The sequence below is a fragment of the Natrix helvetica genome, assembly GCF_964273705.1.
Source record: "Natrix helvetica genome assembly, chromosome: 8".
Taxonomy (NCBI): Eukaryota; Metazoa; Chordata; class Lepidosauria; order Squamata; family Natricidae; genus Natrix; species Natrix helvetica.
In genome coordinates, this window is record NC_138559.1 from 25,981,120 (window position 1) to 26,000,831 (window position 19,712).

Here is a 19,712-nt window from a genome sequence, read left to right on the forward strand (position 1 = left end):
TTGGCATGCCCCGCTCCCCCAGACCTCCTGCCCCTTTCTTTGCCCCTCCCTTCCCCCGATGTGCGGAGACCCCTCCCCCGAGGCTCTGCTGGGCGAGACCCTGCCCCGCGGGGGAAGCCCTGGCCGCAAATTGCGCAGACCCCCCCCCCGCCGGGGCCACCTGGGAGGGGAAGGATGCCCAAAAGTTTGTGGACCCCTCCCCCGCGGGGCGCCATCCCACCCCCCATTCCCGGGCGAAGGGGAGGGGGCTTCGGCCCTAGATAGCCAGGCCCCTCTGCTGCTGCTGCTGGACGAGCCTCACCTCTGGCCCCCCGCGCCTTCCCCGCTGCTCGGCCCCCGGCCTGGGCGGGGGGCGCCTGGCCGCCGTTGCCCCTGCAGCCGACCTCTAGCTCCTCTCGGCAGGCGTCGGCATCAGAGCGGGCGAGGCTAAGCAGCGCTCTCCTCCTGCGGGGACCCCCGAGCCGGGCGCAAGAGACGGATTCAGCGCCTGCAACCGGCCGCCGCCTCCTCCTTCTCCTCCTTTTTCCCCATCCCCGAGGTTGGCCGGGCTGGAACAGGTTGGGAGGGGGCCGGAGAGCCGCCCTGCACAAGCCCTGCCCAAGCCCCGCTGACGGCCGCTCCTGGCCGAGCCGCAGCCGGCTGCTTCCTTCGGCTGCTCCGCTGCGCTCCGTTCCGCCGGCAAGCAGCGCGAAAGGGCTGGGCCGGCTGCGCTCCCAGGTCCCCAGATCCCATGCGCTTGCAGTTAAAGGGTCCGCAGACGCTGCTCTCCAGGGCGGGGAGGGGGATGGGGGCTCAAGCGACAGTCGCCTGCCGGGAAAAAGACCCTCCTCTCGCTCTGCCGGAGGGAGGGGTGGCTAACTGCCACTGGAAGCCCACTGAGATCAGCCCCCAAGTTCCTAGTCCCCGCAGTGCCTTGGTTTCCCCTCTGCTTGCAGGGCTTTGGAGGGATGCTTGAGGGGGTCCTTTGGGGGGGACTTCTAGGGGTCGTGGGGGACAGGGAAGAGAGTCATGCCTACCTTTCTCCTGCCTGTAACTGTATCATGCAGTCACGGGTTTTGACAGGCGTGATGATCTCATTAGGGCCCGTTCCGCATGCAAAGGTTGATCCTGGCACCCTATAATTATGTTCGGCTTGGAATCTGGGCTGTCCTTTCCCTGGCACGGTGGCCCCATCTCTAGGGCAGATGGACAAGACCCAATTTGCCCCAGGTGAGCAACCTGGGGCCAGCAGGAAACGGGATCCCGAGTCCTGCTCTAATCTTTAATCCAGGTGTTTTAATCCAGGTGTTTTCCAATCGTGGGGGGAGGAGGAGGGAGGTAGACTTGAAAAGGTTGGGGTGAAGGAGAGTCAAGGCCCAACAGCCCCCAACAGGGATACCCCAAAGCCAAGCGGCGCTTCCATGGGGCTCTCACGACCCCCGTTTGTATTCTTCGGACCACACCTATGGGCACCTGTGTCGAACTGGAGCCCTGACTCTATGTGAGTTGGAGGTGGAAAGGAAGCCGATCGCTCTGCTTGTTATTGGCACCTATTTGAGCCTTGAATGCAGATTCTGATGGACAGGGACCAGTGCTGAAAAGACAGGCTGCCTGTCAGCCGGTGGAGGGCGTGGGAGGAAAAAGGAAGAGATCCAGCAAGAGAGAAAGAGAGAAAAGGAGAGAGAGAGAGAGAGAGAGAGAGAGAGAGAGAGAGAGAGAGAGAGAGAGAGAGAGAGAGAGAGAGAGAGAGAGAGAGAGAGAAAGGGAGGTGGAGGGAAAGAGGAACAGATGCCCAGGAAGCTCTGGCCATTTCAACCAGATTTCTGTGTCCCCTCGTGGCCACGGGAAGGATTTTCTAGTCCAGTGGTTCTCAACCTGTGGGTCGGGACCCCTTTGGGGGTCGAATGACCCTTTCACAGGGGTTGCCTAAGACCATCGGAAAACACATATTTTCGATGGTCTTAGGAACCGACACCAATTTTATGGTTGGGGGTCACCACAACATGAGGAACTGTATTAAAGGGTCGCGGCATTGGGAAGGTTGAGAACCGCTGTTCTAGATCATGAATAGAACTTATGGGCCAAAAGGAATGGATTTAGTGTGATCCATTTAAAAAAAAAAAGCTCTTTCAAGGAACTCCCGATGTCGATCTGGTCATTTTAACCAGCAACGACAACACAGGATGAAATGCTCTGCTTGAAATTAAATTTTGTGAACTTGTATTTTTTAAAAGAACTTTCTAAATGGTTTCCCCCTCCCCTTTTTCGCCCCTTTGACAACGTATGCATTGCTATCATAATATTTGTGTTTTCTTTGATTTATTCCCCCCCCCCGCCCCGCTTTTCTGCTTATTCCCATTCTTTTAAAGCAGGGGTGTCCAAACCTGGGAACTTTTAAGACTTGTGGACTTCAACTCCCAAAATTCTGGGAGTTGAAGTCCACAAGTCTTAAAGTTCCCAAGTTTGGACACCCCTGCTTTAAAGGGTAGAAACAAATAACTTATGGTGGCTGGTAAAAAAAAACAGGTTTAGGTTAATGGAGGCAGTACAGTAAAATCAGTAATTCTCAACCTATTCACCACCCCCAAGGCTGAACTCATTAAGCATAACATTTCTTCAAGCCTTCGCTGACCCTCTGTGATGACATCAGTCCGGGGGGGGGTGTGTGTTTCCAGGGACCACAGGTTGAGAACCCACTGCAGTAAACTGTGCGTCACAACAGGGGTATTGCAAAATCCCCATTCCCTCCCCACTCTGAAGCCAGCCAGAGGTGGCATTTGCCGGTTCTCTGAACTACTCAAAATTTCCGTTGCCGGTTCTCCAGAACCTGTCAGAACCTGCTGCATTTCACCCCTGGTCCGTAGTGAAGAAAAAGATTTGAGAATGACTGGTTTTAACTGTATTGCCTCCGTTAAGCTAATCCTGGTTTTTCAGCAACCGCCAGTTGTTTATTCCTTTTTAAAAGAATGTCAAGAAAAAAATAATATAAACCGAAGCATCCTGATAAGTTACAGACCTCCACAGCCAGAGGCACTTCAGTAGGCACCTCCCAGTTTTTCGATATGGAATCCGTGAGAGTCCAAACAGCCGTGGGTTTTGCAACGGGCCCGTGGGCAATACGACCCACATTTTTCAGGCAACGGGCACTGAACCCAAGTCGCAGAGAAGATAAAGGACTTTGGCATAAAGTACCAATATCTGAGATTACCTAGTTTGGATCACGAAAGGTCTGCGAGGAAATAATCAAGTTCAGGGAGCACCCAGGACCCTCAAGCAAGAAAGGTGGGAGGTTTTATCAGTGTAGCTGTCAGGAAGGATGGTGATCTTTTAAGGCCATTAGGGAGGCAGGGATCTTATCTCCGATGCACGGCTGGAAGGCCGGTGGGGGGAGGGAGGGGCTCAGGAATTATGAAATACTTGGCCCTGACAGGAGAGGAAGCTCACTACCTCTGCATAACCGAGTGAAGTTCAACAGAGTTGAAGGGTTGTTTTCCATCCATCTCTGACTTGCCAGGCTAACTGACTGCTTCCCAAGCCGGGCATCGGTCCAAACTATTCTCCGAGGTTTGCCCCCAAATAAATTCTATTTGGATGCTGCTGCTGCTCTCTGCCTGTCCCCAGGATGGCAAACCTTCGGCACGCGGAGCCATTTCTTAGGGCGTGCCAGGCATTGCCGTCAGCTCCACCGCACATCCGTGCGCTGGCCAGCTGATTTCGGCCTTCATTTTTGGCTGTTTTTCAGCCTCCGGAGACTTCCCTGAAGCCTCCGGAGGGCGAAAAACAACCCAACGTGCAAAGCAGAAGTTCAGGAACAGATCTCCGGGTTGCCCATGGGGCTGTTTATCGGCCTCCCCTCCTGAAGCCTCCAGAGGGTGCAAAATGGCCCAACATGCAAACCATAAGTCAGAAAACGGGTCATTTCCGGCCCCCAGAGGACCTCCAGGGGGCAGGGGAGGCCGTTTTTTCCCCTCCCCAGGCTCCAAGAAAGCTGCGTGCGCATGTGTGGGTGTCACATGAGCAGGGGGCATGTTGCGGGGGGGCATTAAGTTATGGGGTGGGCATGCAGCATGCGCGATAGCATGCATGCTCGTGCTTTTGGCACCCGAGGCAAAAAAGGTTCGCCATCACTGGCCTATCCGATGCCTAAGTCCCACTGAGGAGGGGAAACTTAAGATTGCAGGCAGTCCTTGAGTTACGACCTTAACTGGGCCCAAAATTTCTGTGGTTTAGAGAGACTTTTGTTAAGTGAAGCTTTGCCCCGTTTTACGATTTCTCTTGACACAGTTAAGCGAATCCCTGCAAATGGTTCAAGTTAGTGACAAGGTTGTTAAGTGGATTTGGCTTCCCCGTGGACTTTGCTGGCCCGAAGGTCGCAAAAGGGGATCGCGTAACACTCCCCTCCCCCTGCCGCAACCGTCATAAATGTGAGTCAGCTGCCAAGCATCTGAAGTTTGGTGAAGGGACCCAGAGAATACGGCAACTGCCGTGTGAAAGAACAGTTGTTAAGTCTCTTTTTTCACTGCTGTTGCAACTTCCAATGGCCACTAAATGAAGTTTTGAGAGTCGAGGACGGCCCACACAAAGATCGTATGACACAAAACTTGGGTTTTGTTTTGGTGTGTCTTTATTTCTGAAGGTCAACACAACGTAAACTTTGTAACCCGGGAGCTGGGACCCCAATATGGGAGATTGCCCCCTGGCAAGAATCAACTCCCCTTTTTGTTCTCTCTCTCCTTCCTCGTGACGCAGGAGGGAATTACAACACAATCTCTTGCTGTGCGACGACTGTGGGAAGGAAACCGCTGCTTCACAACTTCCCTGCCCCGAAGCCAACAAAGGAAGGAGTTTTGCCAAGAAGGCAAAGCAGCCGTGGATTATGGAGCAACAGTCAGGACAATGGGCCCATGACACGCACCTTATTCCCAGGGTGCGTGTGATGAGCCCATTGTCCTGACTGCTGCTCCCTAATTGCTCCGTGACGGGGAAGGACCCCCGAGTTTCCCCAGGGGATGATCTGGGGCGGAACGCCCCCTGAGGAGGGATGCGAGTGGGGCTTTGTGGGGCAGTGAAGAACAGGGTGATGGGCAAACCAACCGTAGAGACGGAGATGGAGATTTTAAGAGTCTGCACAGCACCAAGTCGGACTGACCAGGAGTGAGATCAAAAGGATGAGGCTTCCAAGGGGGTGAAGTTGGCTTCTGAGAATGGCCAGCTTTTCAAATAGGGACAGGTAGACGTTGTGTGGTCAGGAGGATCTGAGGCAAGAGGTCTGACCCAACCACCAAAAGTTTCTGCCTCAAGTCCGTCCCTTTCCAGAGGAACTGCCTTAAAGCTGGCTTCCCTTACCAGATTACTCCTAGGCTGAAGGGAGACAACAAAGGGCTTGTGTGTGTCTGTGTATTTATCTCTTGTGGGAAGCCTTTCGTCCAGCTCTCACCTCCATTTCCATTTTGGCAAGCAGTCCGATTTGCGCTGGCAAATTCGGAAGGTCCAACCAGGGTGAGGGGGAAACGACCCCGGGGTGCCACGCAGGAGGGGCAGCCTCAGAGAATCTGAATGCCCAGTTCCTCGGCAGTCTTTTGCAGCCTGTCCATCACGTTCTCCTCTGGCTCTGGAACGAGCCCGCTAGGCACAGCTGCCCGGGTCTCCGAGGGAGCATTGGCCATCACATAGTAAACCGTCTCGCTCTCTCCGTGCTCATTGGTTCTATTCACCACCCGGATGATCGGGCTGGGAGGGGCGCTCGGATCGCAGTCCGGAGACTCGCTGGCACACAACGGGACGGAGCTCTCGGTTGGAACTGGCAAATCGGCCTCCGTCGGCTCCTCTGTGGGCGAGTCCAGGATGATGCCCTGTAAGCCGCCTTCCGACCCGGCCAGCACCACGCACTGGGCTGCATCATCCAGCGACTCTCCCTGCTTCTCCCGGTCCTTCAGCAGCTGCTCGGTCAGTTCCACGCTTTCGTACCTCACCAGCTGAAGGCGCATGTACCCATCCTCGTGTTCTTTGTACCTAGGTGAGGTGGCAGAGGCTGGGATTAGCAGGGAACCATGCCAGGGTGTTGGCTAGCTCTTGGCATCCCAGCACCATTGGTTACCAAAAGCTGGTGAACACCCACACAGCTTCGAAGCTGCTATTGTGCCACTTCTTCAGAAAATATTTGAGTTGGCCAGAAATCTTAGCACAAGGAGAAAAGGATCTACGTTTTTCTCCACCTTGCCTGGCAATTATTAAAAAAAGAAACACGAAAAGGCTCAACCCTGGTGAAAGAGAAATGCCGTATTTTTCGAAGTATAAGACACACCAAGATTTTGAAGAGGTAAATTTTAAAAAGTTTTTGCACTCTGCAAGCCTCCCAAGCCCTCTGCAGGCCTTCTTTTTGGTGAAAAACGGGGCATGAAGAGAGTTTGAGAGGCCTGCAAAGTGCTGCTGGGGGGGGGGGGGGGGACAAAAACAAGAAAAAAAAGGGCCCGTTTTTGCCAAAAACAGGGCATGCATAGACTTTGGGAGACTTGTAGAGTGGTCCTGGAGGCAGGGGGCAAAAACAATTTAAAAACGGCCCATTTTTCACTTGTTTTTGCCCTCCCCAGCCCCTCGGAGTAGGCCTCCCAAACCCTCTGCATGTCCATTTTTGCAAAGGGGGTGGGTGGGTTCAGGAGGCCAAAAATGCTGTATTCGGTGTATAAGACATCCAGATTTTTACCCTCTTTTTTGGGGGGGGGGGGGAAGGTGCGTCTTATACTCCAAAAAATATGGTAATTCCAGTATCCTCATCTAATGCTTCTAGAGCAGGGGTGTCAAATTCAATTTCACTGAGGGCCACATTAGGGCTGGGGTTGACTTTGGGGGCCGGGGGTGTGTGTGGCCAACTGGGTGGGCGTGGCCAGCCTGACACCACTTCCCAAACTGCTGGCATGTTTCCTCTTTGCACTGAGTAGACTGGGCGGAAGTGATGTGGGCCGGCCCCTTGTTTTCCAGGACGGCCCCACAGGGGCAGATTCGGCCACATTGAGGGCCGGATTTGGCCCATGGGCCTTGAAGTTGACACCCCTGTTGTAGAGGATGGCAGAAAGGGTGCCAACTGTCTTCTTACACACCCTTCTTCCAATTCCTGCAGGCTACACTTCTCTCTTCTTCGCCGCAACTTGGCAGAGGTCACAAACTCTCAAACCTCCTCACTGGGAATGTGTCACAAGTCCCTCCAGCTTCCCTTTGACACAGGGATAAGGCCACCAAGAGATAATAAGATACAAACCCGACCCATATCGGAATTAGCCGGCCAATCCAAACCGCCTGCGTTTAATCGGCCGCAAACATTTCCTTTTGTTAACTCGGCTGCTGATTTGAGGACAGCACAATTTGCTTCAGGGATGTCCAGACAAACAATCTGCTTCTCCAAAAATATCCTGGCTTGTCTCGTTAATCATTTGCAAACCGGTCAGATTTTGAGCTGAACTTCCAGCTGTCCCGAGATTTAATTAATTCTTTGGAGGGATGTGATGAGGCGGCTACGAAATCCCCTCCTCTCCTTTTCCTTTTGAGGAGAGGGACTGAAGGAGGGGTGGCATCTGCTTACTTTCCCTACCGGTTCACAAATGTGAGCGCATGTGCGGCTTACATACATGCACATGACTTGAAAACGTGCCTAAATAGGAGGCGGGGCAGGAGGGCGGGGCCAGCCTGCGATTTCCACTACCAAATCGGCTGAATCCCACCTTTGGGCTGAAGTGAGAAAGTGAAACTGATCTGCAGAAGGTCTTTGGGCAAAGAGATCTTCTGCCAGCAGCTTAACAACAAGTCAGTTTCTCCCGGTATGCTGAAGTTCATCCCCTCTCAACAGGGCCCCAAAACCACCAATTATTGTGGGAAAATGGAAGGCGGATTGTATGGAGTTAGATGATATGTAGCCATAACAACGTTCTTTCTAGAAAGCCAAGGTCATCCTTTGTCTCTGCACCTCTGCACCTGGCCGGAACTGGATGGCTGGAAGCTGCCAGCATGCCAGTGGGAGATTGGACCATGGAAAGGACTTGTGGGGGCAAGATCTTGAACTTTCAACTGGGTGGAGAACACCTGGAAGCCTTCAGATTCGGGTTTTCCCAGATGTTTCCCAACATGGCTCTCTGAATAAACTGGAACTTTGAGCAATCCTTTGCCTGGGACTCTGATTTACTCTCGGATGCTATTTGGGACCCTGACAGGCGTTTCAGGCCCGCCCTTCCCTGGTGTACCTGAAACGAGGGTGACCTGACGGCCATTTGAACTGGTGCTTCTTCCTGAGGTGGACGGTCAGGTTGTTCCCACGGGTGAAACATTTGTCACAGACGTGGCACTTATACCTGGGCTCTGAATCGCCCTGAGGGGGGAGGAGGACAGAGAGAGAAAGAAATGGTTAGACGGGCATCTTCTCCACCTACACCTGAAACTCCGCAACTTGAAAGAATCCAGCTGTTCTGTTTGCAAAGCAAGCCTGTGGATTCTGTAAACAATACATTGGATTTCTAAGTATAGAAATAATAGTAGTAATAATAATAGAACACCTTTAGTATTATTAAACAGCAAAATTTGCCTAGTCCGGGTTCTTGAGCAGGTCTGTGTTAAGTAGACAAGTGCCAGATCAAGCCTAAACATCTGACTGACTGTGCAACCAACAATGAGGAGGAGGAGGAGAAAGAAGAAAGAAAAAAAGAAGGATGAAGAAAGGAAGAGTAGGAGGAAAAAAGAAAGAAGAAAAAGAAGAACGAAGAAATGAGGAGGAAAAAAGAAAGAAGAAGAGAGGAGGAGGAGGGGAAGGAAGGAAGGAAGGAAGGAAGGAAGGAAGGAAGGAAGGAAGAAAGAAAGAAAGAAAGAAAGAAAGAAAGAAAGAAAGAAAGAAAGAAAGAAAGAAAGAAAGAAAGAATAAATGAGCGTTGAAAGAACTTGGAATTCCCAGAAGCAGCAAAATTTTGGAAACTCTCTTGATATTTGTACGGAGGTGATTCAGACAAGCAAGCAGACGTCCCTTTTCCTTTGGAAACGGAACGGTTGCTGCTTCGGCTTCTAATGTGCCAGCCCAAGCTGTGTCTCAAGAGTCGTTCTGCAAAGCTTCTGAAGCTTCTGCTTTTCTCCTCCAACTCAGACACCGCTCCCCAGGCTCTGGGGCTGCCGTCCGCTTCCTTCTCACCTCGTGGATCTTTTTGTAGTGCAGTTTGATGGAGCAGAGGGATCGGGCGCTGAAGTCGCAGGCTTCGAACTCACAGCGGTAGGCTGGCTCTTTGCTATGGGTGTCCAAGTGCTTCCGTAGATCGATCAGATTCTTACAGCTGTGGACGGATCAGGCAAAGAGAGTATTTTAATCCTGGCGCAAACAGGGACAATGCTGCTGCATGCAAGGTGGCAGCAATCAGAAGTCATAAAATACAATAGAATAGAATAGCAGAGTTGGAAGGGACCTTGGAGGTCTTCTAGTCCAACCCCCTGCCTAGGCAGGAAACCCTATACCGTTTCAGACAAATAGCTATCCAACATCTTCTTAAAGACTTCCAGTGTTGGGGCATTCACAACTTCTGGAGGCAAATTGTTCCACTGATTAATTGTTCTCAGTGTCAGGAAATGTCTCCTCACTTCTAAGTACCTTCTCTCCTTGATGAGTTTCCTCCCATTGCTTCTTGTTCTACCCTCGGGTGCTTTGGAGAATAGTTTGACTCCCTCTTCTTTGCGGCAACCCCTGAGATATTGGAAGGCTGCTATCATGTCTCCCCTGGTCCTTCTTTCTCTTAAGCTAAACATCCCCAGTTCCTGCAACCGTTCTTCATATGTTTCAGCCTCCAGTCCCCTAATCATCTTTGTTGCTCTTCTCTGCACTCTTTCTAGAGTCTCCACATCTTTTCTACATCATGGCGACCAAAACTGGATGCAGTCTTCCAAGTGTGGCCTTACCAAGGCATTATAAAGTGGTATTAACACTTCACGTGATCTTGATTCTATTCCTCTGTTGATGCAGCCTACAACTGGGTTGGCTTTTTTGGCAGCTGCTGCACATGGCTGGCTCCTATTTAAATGGTTGTCCACTAGGACTCCAAGATCCCTCTTACAATTACGACTGTTGAGCCAGGTACCCCCTATATTGTACCTGTGCAGTTCATTTTTCTTGCCTAAATGTAGAACCTTACTCTTTTCACCACTGAATTTCATTTTATTAGATAGTGCCCAATGTTCAAGTTTGTCAAGATCCTTCTGTATCTTAAGCCTATCTTCTGGAGTGTTGGTGTCATCTGCAAATTTGATGAGTTCCCCATTTATTCCCTCATCCAAATCATTGATGAAGATGTTGAAGAGTACTGGGCCTAAAACAGAGCCTTGGGGTACTCCACTGCATACTTCCCTCCATGTAGATGCAGTTCCATTGAGAACTACACGTTGAGTGCGGTTGGTCAGCCAGTTACGAATCCATCTGGTGGTGATGCTGTCTAACCCACATTCTTCTACTTTATCTAGTAGTAGGTTATGGTCTACCTTAGCAAATGCCTTACTGAAGTCCAAGTATGTATGTATACTCCCTTCTTCATGTTGCCACCATTATCGTCCTGGCTATTATCAAAAGCAGGCCAGAATTGTCTCTTCCTATCACAATGACATTTTACACGACAAATCCTCGATACAATCCACTTGATATAATCAAGATCAAGTGAGTTACTAATACCCCTCTGTAAAGCCTTAGTAAGACCACACCTAGAGTACTGCCTCCAGTTTTGGTCACCACACTATAAAAAAGATGTTGAGACTCTAGAAAAAGTGCAGAGAAGAGCAACCAGGATGATTTTAGGGGACTGGAGGCTGAAACATACGATGAACGGTTGCAGGACCTGGGCCTGGCAGGTCTAGGGAAGAGAAGGACCAGGGGAGACATGACAGCAGCCTTCCAATATTTGGGGAGCTGCCACAAAAAAGAGGGGGGGGGGGTCAGCCTGTTCTCCAAGGCACCTGAAGGGCAGACAAGGAATAATGGATGGAAATGAATCGAGGAGGGATTCAACCTGGAAATAAGGAGAAATTTTCTGACCGTGAGAGCAATCAACCCATGAAACAGAAGTTGCCTTCGGAAGTTGTGGGAGCTTCATCACTGGAAGCTTTCAAGAAGAGACTGGGCTGCCCTCTGTCAGAAATAGTGCAGAGTCTCCTGCTTGGGCAGGGGGCTGGACTAGATGACCTGGGACAATTGCCCAACAGCTACCTCACCATAATGTCGCCTGCTCTGCTGAATCCTACAGGAAGTCCGCTCCGAGTTATGGCAAAGAATCAGCAGAAGGATTTGGCTTTGGAGGACGCTCTCCCTCCCGAGACCTGGCCCAGCGCCATCTCCCACCAGGCCTCTGGGCTTACCTGTGGTCACAATAGTTGCACTTGTAAGGCCGCTCCTCGCTGTGCCTGAAGCGGATGTGATTGCGGAGTGAGGAGGGCAGAGGGCAGGTCATGTCACAGAGTGGGCACTTGTAGTGGTTGACTGCTCAGGAAAACACAAACGCAAACATGTAAAAAACAGGTCATCTCTGAAGGGAAAGTTCACCAAGAGGAGAGGAAAGGAGAAGTTTGGGGTGGGGGGAAGCTTCCTCGTGGCATCTTACCGTGATTTCTCATATGATCCCTCAAGAGTCTCTCTGTAGCAAACCTTTTGGAGCAGTGAGAGCATTGGAATCGCTGTTCTGTGAAGCAGAGGCAGAAACGAAAGGACGCGTCTCATTTGGAGAGAGTCTCTTTTTTTTCATATTCAGTTTTTTAATTTTTCCATTTTCATAACATAGAATCACATGTATACTATTACATAGCCAACATCATATTGTATTATTAAATGTTTACATCAATTCACCATCAGCTCCCAAAAACAATTATTGGCTCTTCTGCTCTTCATACACCATATTTGTACCTTATCCATCACTTTCTTCTCTCCTCCCTCTCCCTACCTCCTTTCTTCCCTTTGTCATCCTTCTCTACTTCCCCTTCCTCTCTCCTTCTCCACTCTTTCCACTCCTCCTTTCTCTCATTTGGAGAGAATCTTTATCAGCAACTGCTCAGGGCAATTTCTCCTTCACAACACAGAGACAGGCTTCATCGTGGCTTTAACTAGGAAATAGCATCCTAGACCAAGCCAAGTCCAAAAATCCTACAGGATTCCTGGAAGCCGAGCATTCAGACAAATTAACCATCAACAGGCACCATGAGGTAAACAGCATCCGCATGCCATTTAAAAGAGACAATTAAAAACTTCTAAAAAGGAAACAAGCAGATCTAAACACCTCCTCACCAGCAGTTAACACCCAAATGAGCAGAGATTAAGATTAATGCCAGGCACACGATCAAGCAGGAAACAACAGGCAAATCAAGGGACTACCAAGAAGAAAACAACGCTCCCACCAACACTGACAGGGCAAGCCACTTGTACATAAACAGAGAGCAAAGCCTCCTCCCTTTTAGCACCGATGATGTAACCTAGTCAGGTAATGAAATGTCTGCAAGAAAATAGCCAAACTCAGTGAGCCCCCGCAATTCGATCTCTTCCAGATGTCCACTCCCTTCCTTCCTAGGGTTTACAACTCAAACCTTAACCAGACCCAAACTCATGTTGGTTATCAAGCCTGACCTCTTGTACGGTTCCGGGCTAAATGTGATGATGGAGCTCAGGTACTCACGCTCTAGAGCCGTCTGACGGCGGATGTGATCAAAGAACTTGGTGTTGTTGGAGAACATGCCACCACAAGTGGGACATGCTACCACCTTCTCCTGGGTGTGGCTGCGCAGATGTTCCCGCAGCTTACATCGGCCTTTGAAGGTGCAGTCGCACTCTGGAACAAAGGAACAATGCTTGAGGCTTCCAAGCCGGTGCCAGCCAAAAACTTTTTGGCTTTTTGCTTTGAGCTTGGCAGGAATTTAGCTTTTGATTTTGAGGAACTTTTTAAAATGGATTTTGAGGAACTTTTTAAATGGATTTTTCATTTTTTTTTTATCTGCATGAAAAGGAGGAGGAGGCTTCTCCTCTTACAAATTGCCTAACAGTCACAAGTTTGAGTGTATTTATTTATTTGCACCGAGGTAAGTAACATTTCACCAGGGAAAACAAACAGATGATAAAGCGTGTGACTCATAGAAATAGTATTTATAGATTGTATTTTTAAAAAATGCACACCCAGTACTTTTTTAATGCAATATGCATACAGGAAGTCCTCAACTTATGGCCATTATTGGGAACAGAATTTCCTTTGCTAATGTAGGTGGTTGATCAGGTTACTGTGAGGATGGTGCAACGGCCGTTAAGTGTGAGGGCCAGTAACTTTTTTCCAGTGCTGTTGTAACTTCAAATGGACACTAAAAGAGTTAAGGACTACCTGTATCTATGGGTATTATTCTACCGTGTTTCCCCGAAAATAAGACAGGGTCTTATTTTATTTTGACTCTGAAATAAGCGCTTGGACTTATTTTCAGGGAGGTCTTATTATTTTTGAGGTGCAGGAGGCCCCTTAACCTCGGCCCGCAGATCAGCTGGCCCAGAGAGGGCCGGAAGTTCTGTCTCTGTTTCTGGCACACTCTTGCCAGCCTCAGGGTCGCTGGGCCTGCCGCTCTTTTTATGGCCGCCACTAAGAAAAGGGGAGGGGGAACTAGAGTTTGTGGGAGTGGCCTCTGCGTGGTCATTCGGCGTGGATGGCAGATGCATGAGGGGCGCATGGGGCATGTTCCCCCCTTCCCCCCCCCCAGGAAATCGCAAGGACCGGCTGTGCACGTGGGTAAATATTTTAGGGGAGAGCTTATTTTGGGGGGAGGGCTTATTTTAGCGCATGCACTCAAAAGCCCAATTGGGCTTATTATCTGGGGAGATAATTATTTTCAGGGAAACAGGGTAAGAGCACGTTTCTTGTTTAATTGTGCCTCAAGATAACAGGAAACGTTTGAGCAGTTAAAAAAGAAAAAGGAAGAACTCAACCAGCAAAAGTTCTATAATTCAAGATCAATTCTTACCTTTCCAGCCACAGAAGACCACGTGGATCTCCTTTCCAATCGCCTTGTACTCTGCGCAGAAACTGTGGTCTTCCACATGCCTATAGAACCACTCAGGGTTATCGAAAGCTCGCTGGTGGGGGGCGGGGGGGGGACAAGAAAAGGAAGGATATATTGTGAGCATTCACCCGCTTTATCAGCAAATAGAGCCATTAAAGCAGGGGGTCTCCAACCTTGGGCCATGAGCCACGGTGGCGCAGTGGTTAGGGTGCAGTACTGCAGGCGGCTTCTGCTGACTGCCGGCTGCCTGCAATTTGGCAGTTCGATCCTCACCACGCTCAAGGTTGTCTCAGACTTCCGTCCTTCCGAGGTGGGTAAAATGAGGACCCAGATTGTTGGGGGCAAGATGCTAGGGCTGTAAAGCACTGTGAAGCAGTATATAAGTCTAAGGGCTACTGTTATTGGCAACTTTAAGACTTAAAGTTGCCAAGGTTGGAGGCCCCTGCATTAAAGGATGTTATTCCCTTAAATCAATATTGCACTTTCTAAAAGCTTAATAAATTCCATCCAGGAGTCATTCAGTAGCTCTGCATACACATGGAAGTTTAAACACATCCCACTCCACCTTGGGGGAGACTTAATCTTTAAAAGCTGGCTAACAATAATCTGTGTCCTCCTTAACATGGCTCCATTCACTACATTTCTTGTGAGGGGGCGGTGCTCATCTCCGTTTCAAAGCCGAAGAGCCAGCACTGCCCGAAGACGTCTCCATGGCCATGTGACCAGCATGACTAAATGCCAAAGGCACACAGAATGTTGTTACCTTCCCACCAAAGGTGGTTCCTATTTTTCTACTTGCATTTTTACATGTTTTCAAACTGCTAGGTTGGCAGAAGCTGGGACAAGTCACGGGAGCTCACTCCGTTACACGGCGCTAGGGATTCCAAGCGCCGAATTGCTGACCTTTATGATCAACAAACTCAATGTGTTAGCTATTGAGCCACCATGACCCTACAAGATATCGTTATATATCTTATTTATAACTTACGTTATATATATAAAATGCATCCCTAGAGATATAGTTATTTATTAAATACAAAAAATATTCCAAGTATCTTCCACGGGCATACTATTTTATACGTATTTCAGAATGATGCTTCTGATAATTCAAATTTAAACTGGGTGTGGAGAGTTCCAGAAACATTCCTGCATTGTTTTCAGGATAATTGGAGGGAGAAGTGGACATGTTTGCACAATCTCTTCAATAATTTATACAATTTGTTTTGGTCTGATAAAGCAATGTTCTTAGGTCCATCCCACAGTCATCACAGCACGCCAAGAATCTGTCTCAACCTCAGAAGCTGGTTGTGCATGCTAGCAGTGTGCAGTGGACACACTCAACACAATACATCTAACAGAACTGCCACCTTGAGCTTTGGCTTCAATCTCACTTTGCTAGATGCCAGCCTGTCATAAACTATTTGGGGTGGGGGGGTGGGGGGTGGAATTGCTGAAATCACAGGGAAGTGCCAGACCTGGAAGCTACCTTTTACCTTTAAGACTTCAGGCTTGCCACAGTTTCTATTGTGGGGAAATGGGAGGGGGGGTTATACAGAGGGGGGGTGATATATAGTCAAAATAACATTCTTTCTCAGAAAGTCAAGGTCATCTTGACCTGCAGCTGCGATGGTGTGACTGGGAGGCATCTCCAGCTTTGGCCAGTGCCTGATTGGATCATGTGATGGACATGTGGGTGCTGGGCAGGGACTTGAACTTTCGTTTGGGTGGGGGAAAAAACATGGAAGCTTTCAGATTCAGGTTTTCCCAGATGTGCCAATATGACATCTCTAATAAGATGGAACTTTAAGGAATCTCAAGCCTCCTTTCGTTGAGGGTATTATTTGGAACCCAGACAGGAAGCGGGGAAACCAAAACTACTCGTTGTTCCATCCTGAGACATCAGCTCATCCCGGCAAGGCCAGAGGCCTGGGAGGAGAAATACCACAGCTGATCACCTAGCCTACCAGGAGCAGTGACCGTTACCAAAGCAAATCCTTTAAATGTAATTGGACAATAGACAGATAACAAGGGGGAGGAATGGCGAAAGGGAAAGTTAACAGGGAAACCTTCCCACGCAAACATTAGTTCTGGCTTTGCTGTACTGTAACCACTTGGTCTTTAGTAAAAGTATACCTTTCACACCAAGGGAATCGAGAGTCTTTCTTTCCTAAGGACCCAATTCGGGGCAGGTGTGGCAACCTCGCGGGAAAAGCCCAGCCATCTTCCCATCCCATCTCTCACCTCACAGTATTCCCAAAGGCAGAGGAAGTTCTCTTGGATCTCGGGGATAATGTTCCGGCTCTGAAAATCCAGCTGGCAGGCACTCAGGTCGGACTGGCTCCGTAAGGCATGGAGTCCCCACTGTTTCAGCTTGGTGTGGTAACAGTGGAAGTAAACATGGCGGACGAGCTCTGCAGGGCTCTCGGGAGAACAGAAGCCGCACTCCTGCCAGAGGCAAGCGTATTCTTCTGGGGAGGGAAAACAGGAAGTTCACAGAGCAAGCACGAGGCTTACCTGCGAGAGACGGAGTTAACATTACAAATTCCCACTTAGTAATTGCTCTTGCTCACCCTCCCCTTTCTGGATGAGATGTATAAAACAGAAACTCTTCTGATTTAATACTAAAAGGTAAAGGTTCCCCTCGCACATCTGTGCTAGTCATTCCAGACTCTAGGGGGCTGTGCTTATCTCCATTTCAAAGCTGAAGAGCCAGCGCTGTCCGAAGAGGTCTCCGTGGTCATGTGGTCGGCATGACTAAACGCCGAAGGCGCACGGAATGCTGTCACCCAGATTTGACACTAGAGCTTTTAATTAAAAAAGATGCCAGGAAAAGTAACTTGCTCAGACTTTTCTCAACTAACCCCCTCTTTCTTTAGCTGATTCATGCTCTCACTAACTTTTCAAACCCAGTTTAGCTTGATCCTGCCTTCTCCAGGTGTCCCTTGCCAACAGCAATTCTCACCCTTGTCCTGCTTCAATTTTACACTGACATACATTAACTATGGGAGTGAAGGGGCTGCAACGTCTCCCTTGCAATTCCAGCGGGAGCTTTGAGCAAACCCCGATGGCTTACAGGACTATCTGCAATAAGGCAGACAAATAGGCTGCCTGCCTGGCACTGAACCAGAAAGGTAATTTAGAGGAATATGGGTTTCCTAATGAAATCAATCCACTCTTTTGAGGAGGAGGAGGAAGGGAATGCAGAGAGGCATTATGCCAATTGTCAAAGAGGAGCGCCACACAGCTCATCTTAAAAGCAAATAAGAGTCTCAGCGATGTCCAAGGAAGTGAAAAAAGTCAGGGCCATAGCCCCAATCAGGCGATCAAAACTCCAAGCCTTTTTACCTGCATCACAACTTGACATCCTGGGAGAGAAATGGGATTATTCTCATAAAAGAAAAGAACCTGAGTGACTCCATATTTACACTTTCCATAACCCGAGCAGCACATCTGTAATGCATGAAGATATGACGTAAAGGGTTCGTTTTGGGGGAAACAAACAAGGCTAAAAAGTTGATTGGGAAATTTCAAGCCAGGTCAGCGTGACAGTACTAGAAGCAGCCTGTGTCAGTATCAGGAAGCTGCCATGATGAGATTGATTGTCTTGTTATGGGGAAAATGAGGATAGGGTCATTCCAAAGGGGATTTCTGGTCCAAGAATTTGCGGTATAACAATGCTATGTAAGGGGGGTGGGCTGTGATACCAAATGTATTCAAACCATGTCTTTGGATCTATCCGACATTCTTTCTTTCATGATTGAGAATCCTTTTGCAAAAGACAATATATAAATATATTTTAAATAAATATGCTTTTTATTGTTCATGGTCTCCTCGTTTCTATATGAGAGTTCTTTTTTTCTCGCATCCTACAAACTCCCCCCCCCCCAAAAAACCTAGAAGACTTTGCTGCATGGAGAACGAAACCTGCCCTGCGTGCCCCTTACCAAGAGAATCCATCTCATGCTCCTCCTCCTTGCCCTGGAGATGCTGCTGCAGGTGCTGCGAAACATGTTCGCAAAACTCTTCCATCTTCGAGGCAACAAAGCTGCAGAGTTCCCATTCACACTGCAGGACCAAAGTCTCTTTCTCCCCTGTCTTCCCAGGAGGCATGGCCACAACCCTGCAGGGCAATCGGAGAAGGGGTGGGTGGGGTCGGTTGTTTCTCTCTCACATCCCAAAGGAGGTCTTCCGTCGCCTTCCCTTCAGCCTTGGAAAGGGGTTGATGGGAAGAGCTGGAATTCTGTCCAACCCCGACTCCACCTATCCTGTGAATTTTTACGGTCTTTAGAAAAGCATCCTCATCCAATTCAGCAATTCCAAGGATTTGCCGTGAGGAAGAGCTTCAGAGCAAGCCGCCTGCGGTGAATTTCCAGCAAAGTCACAATAAACTTCCTGCGTTCGAAAGGACAGGGCAGGCAGGTAAAGAAAAAAAAAGTATACATAAATGCATATACCATTATTATAATATACTGCATCTTATGCTATATGGTGCTACATATGGTTATACATTCTATAGACATACTGCGTATAGTATAGACAATATTTACACACATAATGCTAGGGATGGAGATTATAGATGGATGGATGGACGAACGGACAGACACACAGACATAGGTAGGTAGATATAGATAGACATAGATAGATAGATAGATAGATAGATGAAAGATAGACAGACAGACAGACGTAGGTAGGTAGGTAGGTGGTGGATGGATGGGTGGGTGGGTGGGAGGTAGGTAGGTAGGTAGATAAAGGTAGATAGGTAGGTGTAAAAGATTGGACATAACAGTAGGTAGGTAGATAGATAGATAAAGACATAGAGACATAGAGAAAGAGGGAGATAAAAGAAGGGAGAATATGTACATTTCTTTTCACCATTTTAGTAGTTTTTGTAGACTGCCCAAAGACCTCTGGAGCAGGCAGCCATACCAAATCAAATACAAATTAAATTATAAAGTACATATTACTATAAACACGCAAATATACATGCTATATATATAAAACATCACAATGGACTACATTTTACACTATCTACGTATGCAAAGTTGTCAATATTAGATAAAACAATATACAATGATAATCTCCCTTCGCCTTTCTACCCATTGCTGGTGTCCTTTTTTTTGTGCCCCTCCTGAGAAAAGCAAAGAACCTTCCCCGACCTGGAGTCCTCCAGAATTTAGTTGGACTTGGGCTCCACTATTTCCCCACGAGCTCGGCCAAAGTCGGGGCTACGCGTAGCTTGAAAGCCTGCCTGGCCAGAGAGGCCTCCCCGGCCATCGTCTGAGTCGCCCCTCCCCGGCGCCTCGCCCTTTCGTACGACATCCACACACCCACCAGGCGGGACCGAAGAAAGTTCCCCGCTCGAGACCTCCCTAGCCGAAAAAACGGAGTCTGGAGGAACAAAAACGCCCTCCGGTTCGGGGAGCCAAGGCCCCAGGGTACCCACTAGGCCGCGTTTCCATAGTTACCGAGTGTTTCCCGGCCGGCCGCCCGACGTCCGACGCGACGACTCTTCCCCCCATCCCCACCACCTGCGCCGCCCGGATGAATTTCGCCAGCCAATGAAGGCGCCGGAGGCGTCCAAAGCAGCCAATGGCGTTGCCAGGGGAGGGCGGGGCCTAGCCGGCCTGTCAAAAGAGCATCGCGGTGTTAGGTCCGACAGAGAAACGAAGGTTCTTGAGGAATGGTTCCGGGTTTGAATGGTATTCATG

The 19,712-nt window shown here is 49.2% G+C and overlaps 2 protein-coding genes across 8 annotated transcripts in view; both read right to left on the reverse strand.

Annotated features, from left to right (window-relative positions):
• ABCG4 (ATP binding cassette subfamily G member 4) overlaps nucleotides 1-1,632 on the reverse strand; it is a 37,790-nt gene extending 36,158 nt beyond the window's left edge. The window contains exon 1 of one of the 2 annotated variants that reach the window (XM_081961110.1): nucleotides 1,017-1,632. In XM_081961110.1, the coding sequence (XP_081817236.1) occupies nucleotides 1,017-1,042 (26 nt within the window). In that variant the 5' untranslated portion in view covers nucleotides 1,043-1,632. Of the gene's footprint in view, nucleotides 1-301; nucleotides 337-1,016 lie in introns of those variants that run through there. The other variant, XM_081961111.1, reaches the window with a different exon arrangement.
• A 2,955-nt stretch (nucleotides 1,633-4,587) lies between these two features.
• HINFP (histone H4 transcription factor) lies at nucleotides 4,588-19,551 on the reverse strand. 6 transcript variants are annotated; one of them, XM_081961276.1, is made up of 10 exons: nucleotides 19,470-19,551; nucleotides 17,949-18,396; nucleotides 16,246-16,472; nucleotides 13,966-14,077; nucleotides 12,645-12,797; nucleotides 11,583-11,660; nucleotides 11,341-11,461; nucleotides 9,143-9,281; nucleotides 8,211-8,335; nucleotides 4,588-5,991 (listed from the first exon to the last, which is right to left on the reverse strand). In XM_081961276.1, the coding sequence occupies exons 2-10, from the start codon at nucleotides 18,112-18,114 to the stop codon at nucleotides 5,523-5,525; spliced, it is 1,590 nt and encodes a 529-aa protein (XP_081817402.1). In that variant the 5' UTR covers nucleotides 18,115-18,396; nucleotides 19,470-19,551; the 3' UTR covers nucleotides 4,588-5,522. The 6 variants fall into 6 exon arrangements, with proteins under 6 accessions (XP_081817402.1, XP_081817405.1, XP_081817401.1 ...); XM_081961279.1 differs by having other exon boundaries at nucleotides 16,246-16,469; nucleotides 19,336-19,471; XM_081961275.1 differs by having other exon boundaries at nucleotides 19,336-19,471.
• Nucleotides 19,552-19,712: the final 161 nt, after the last annotated feature.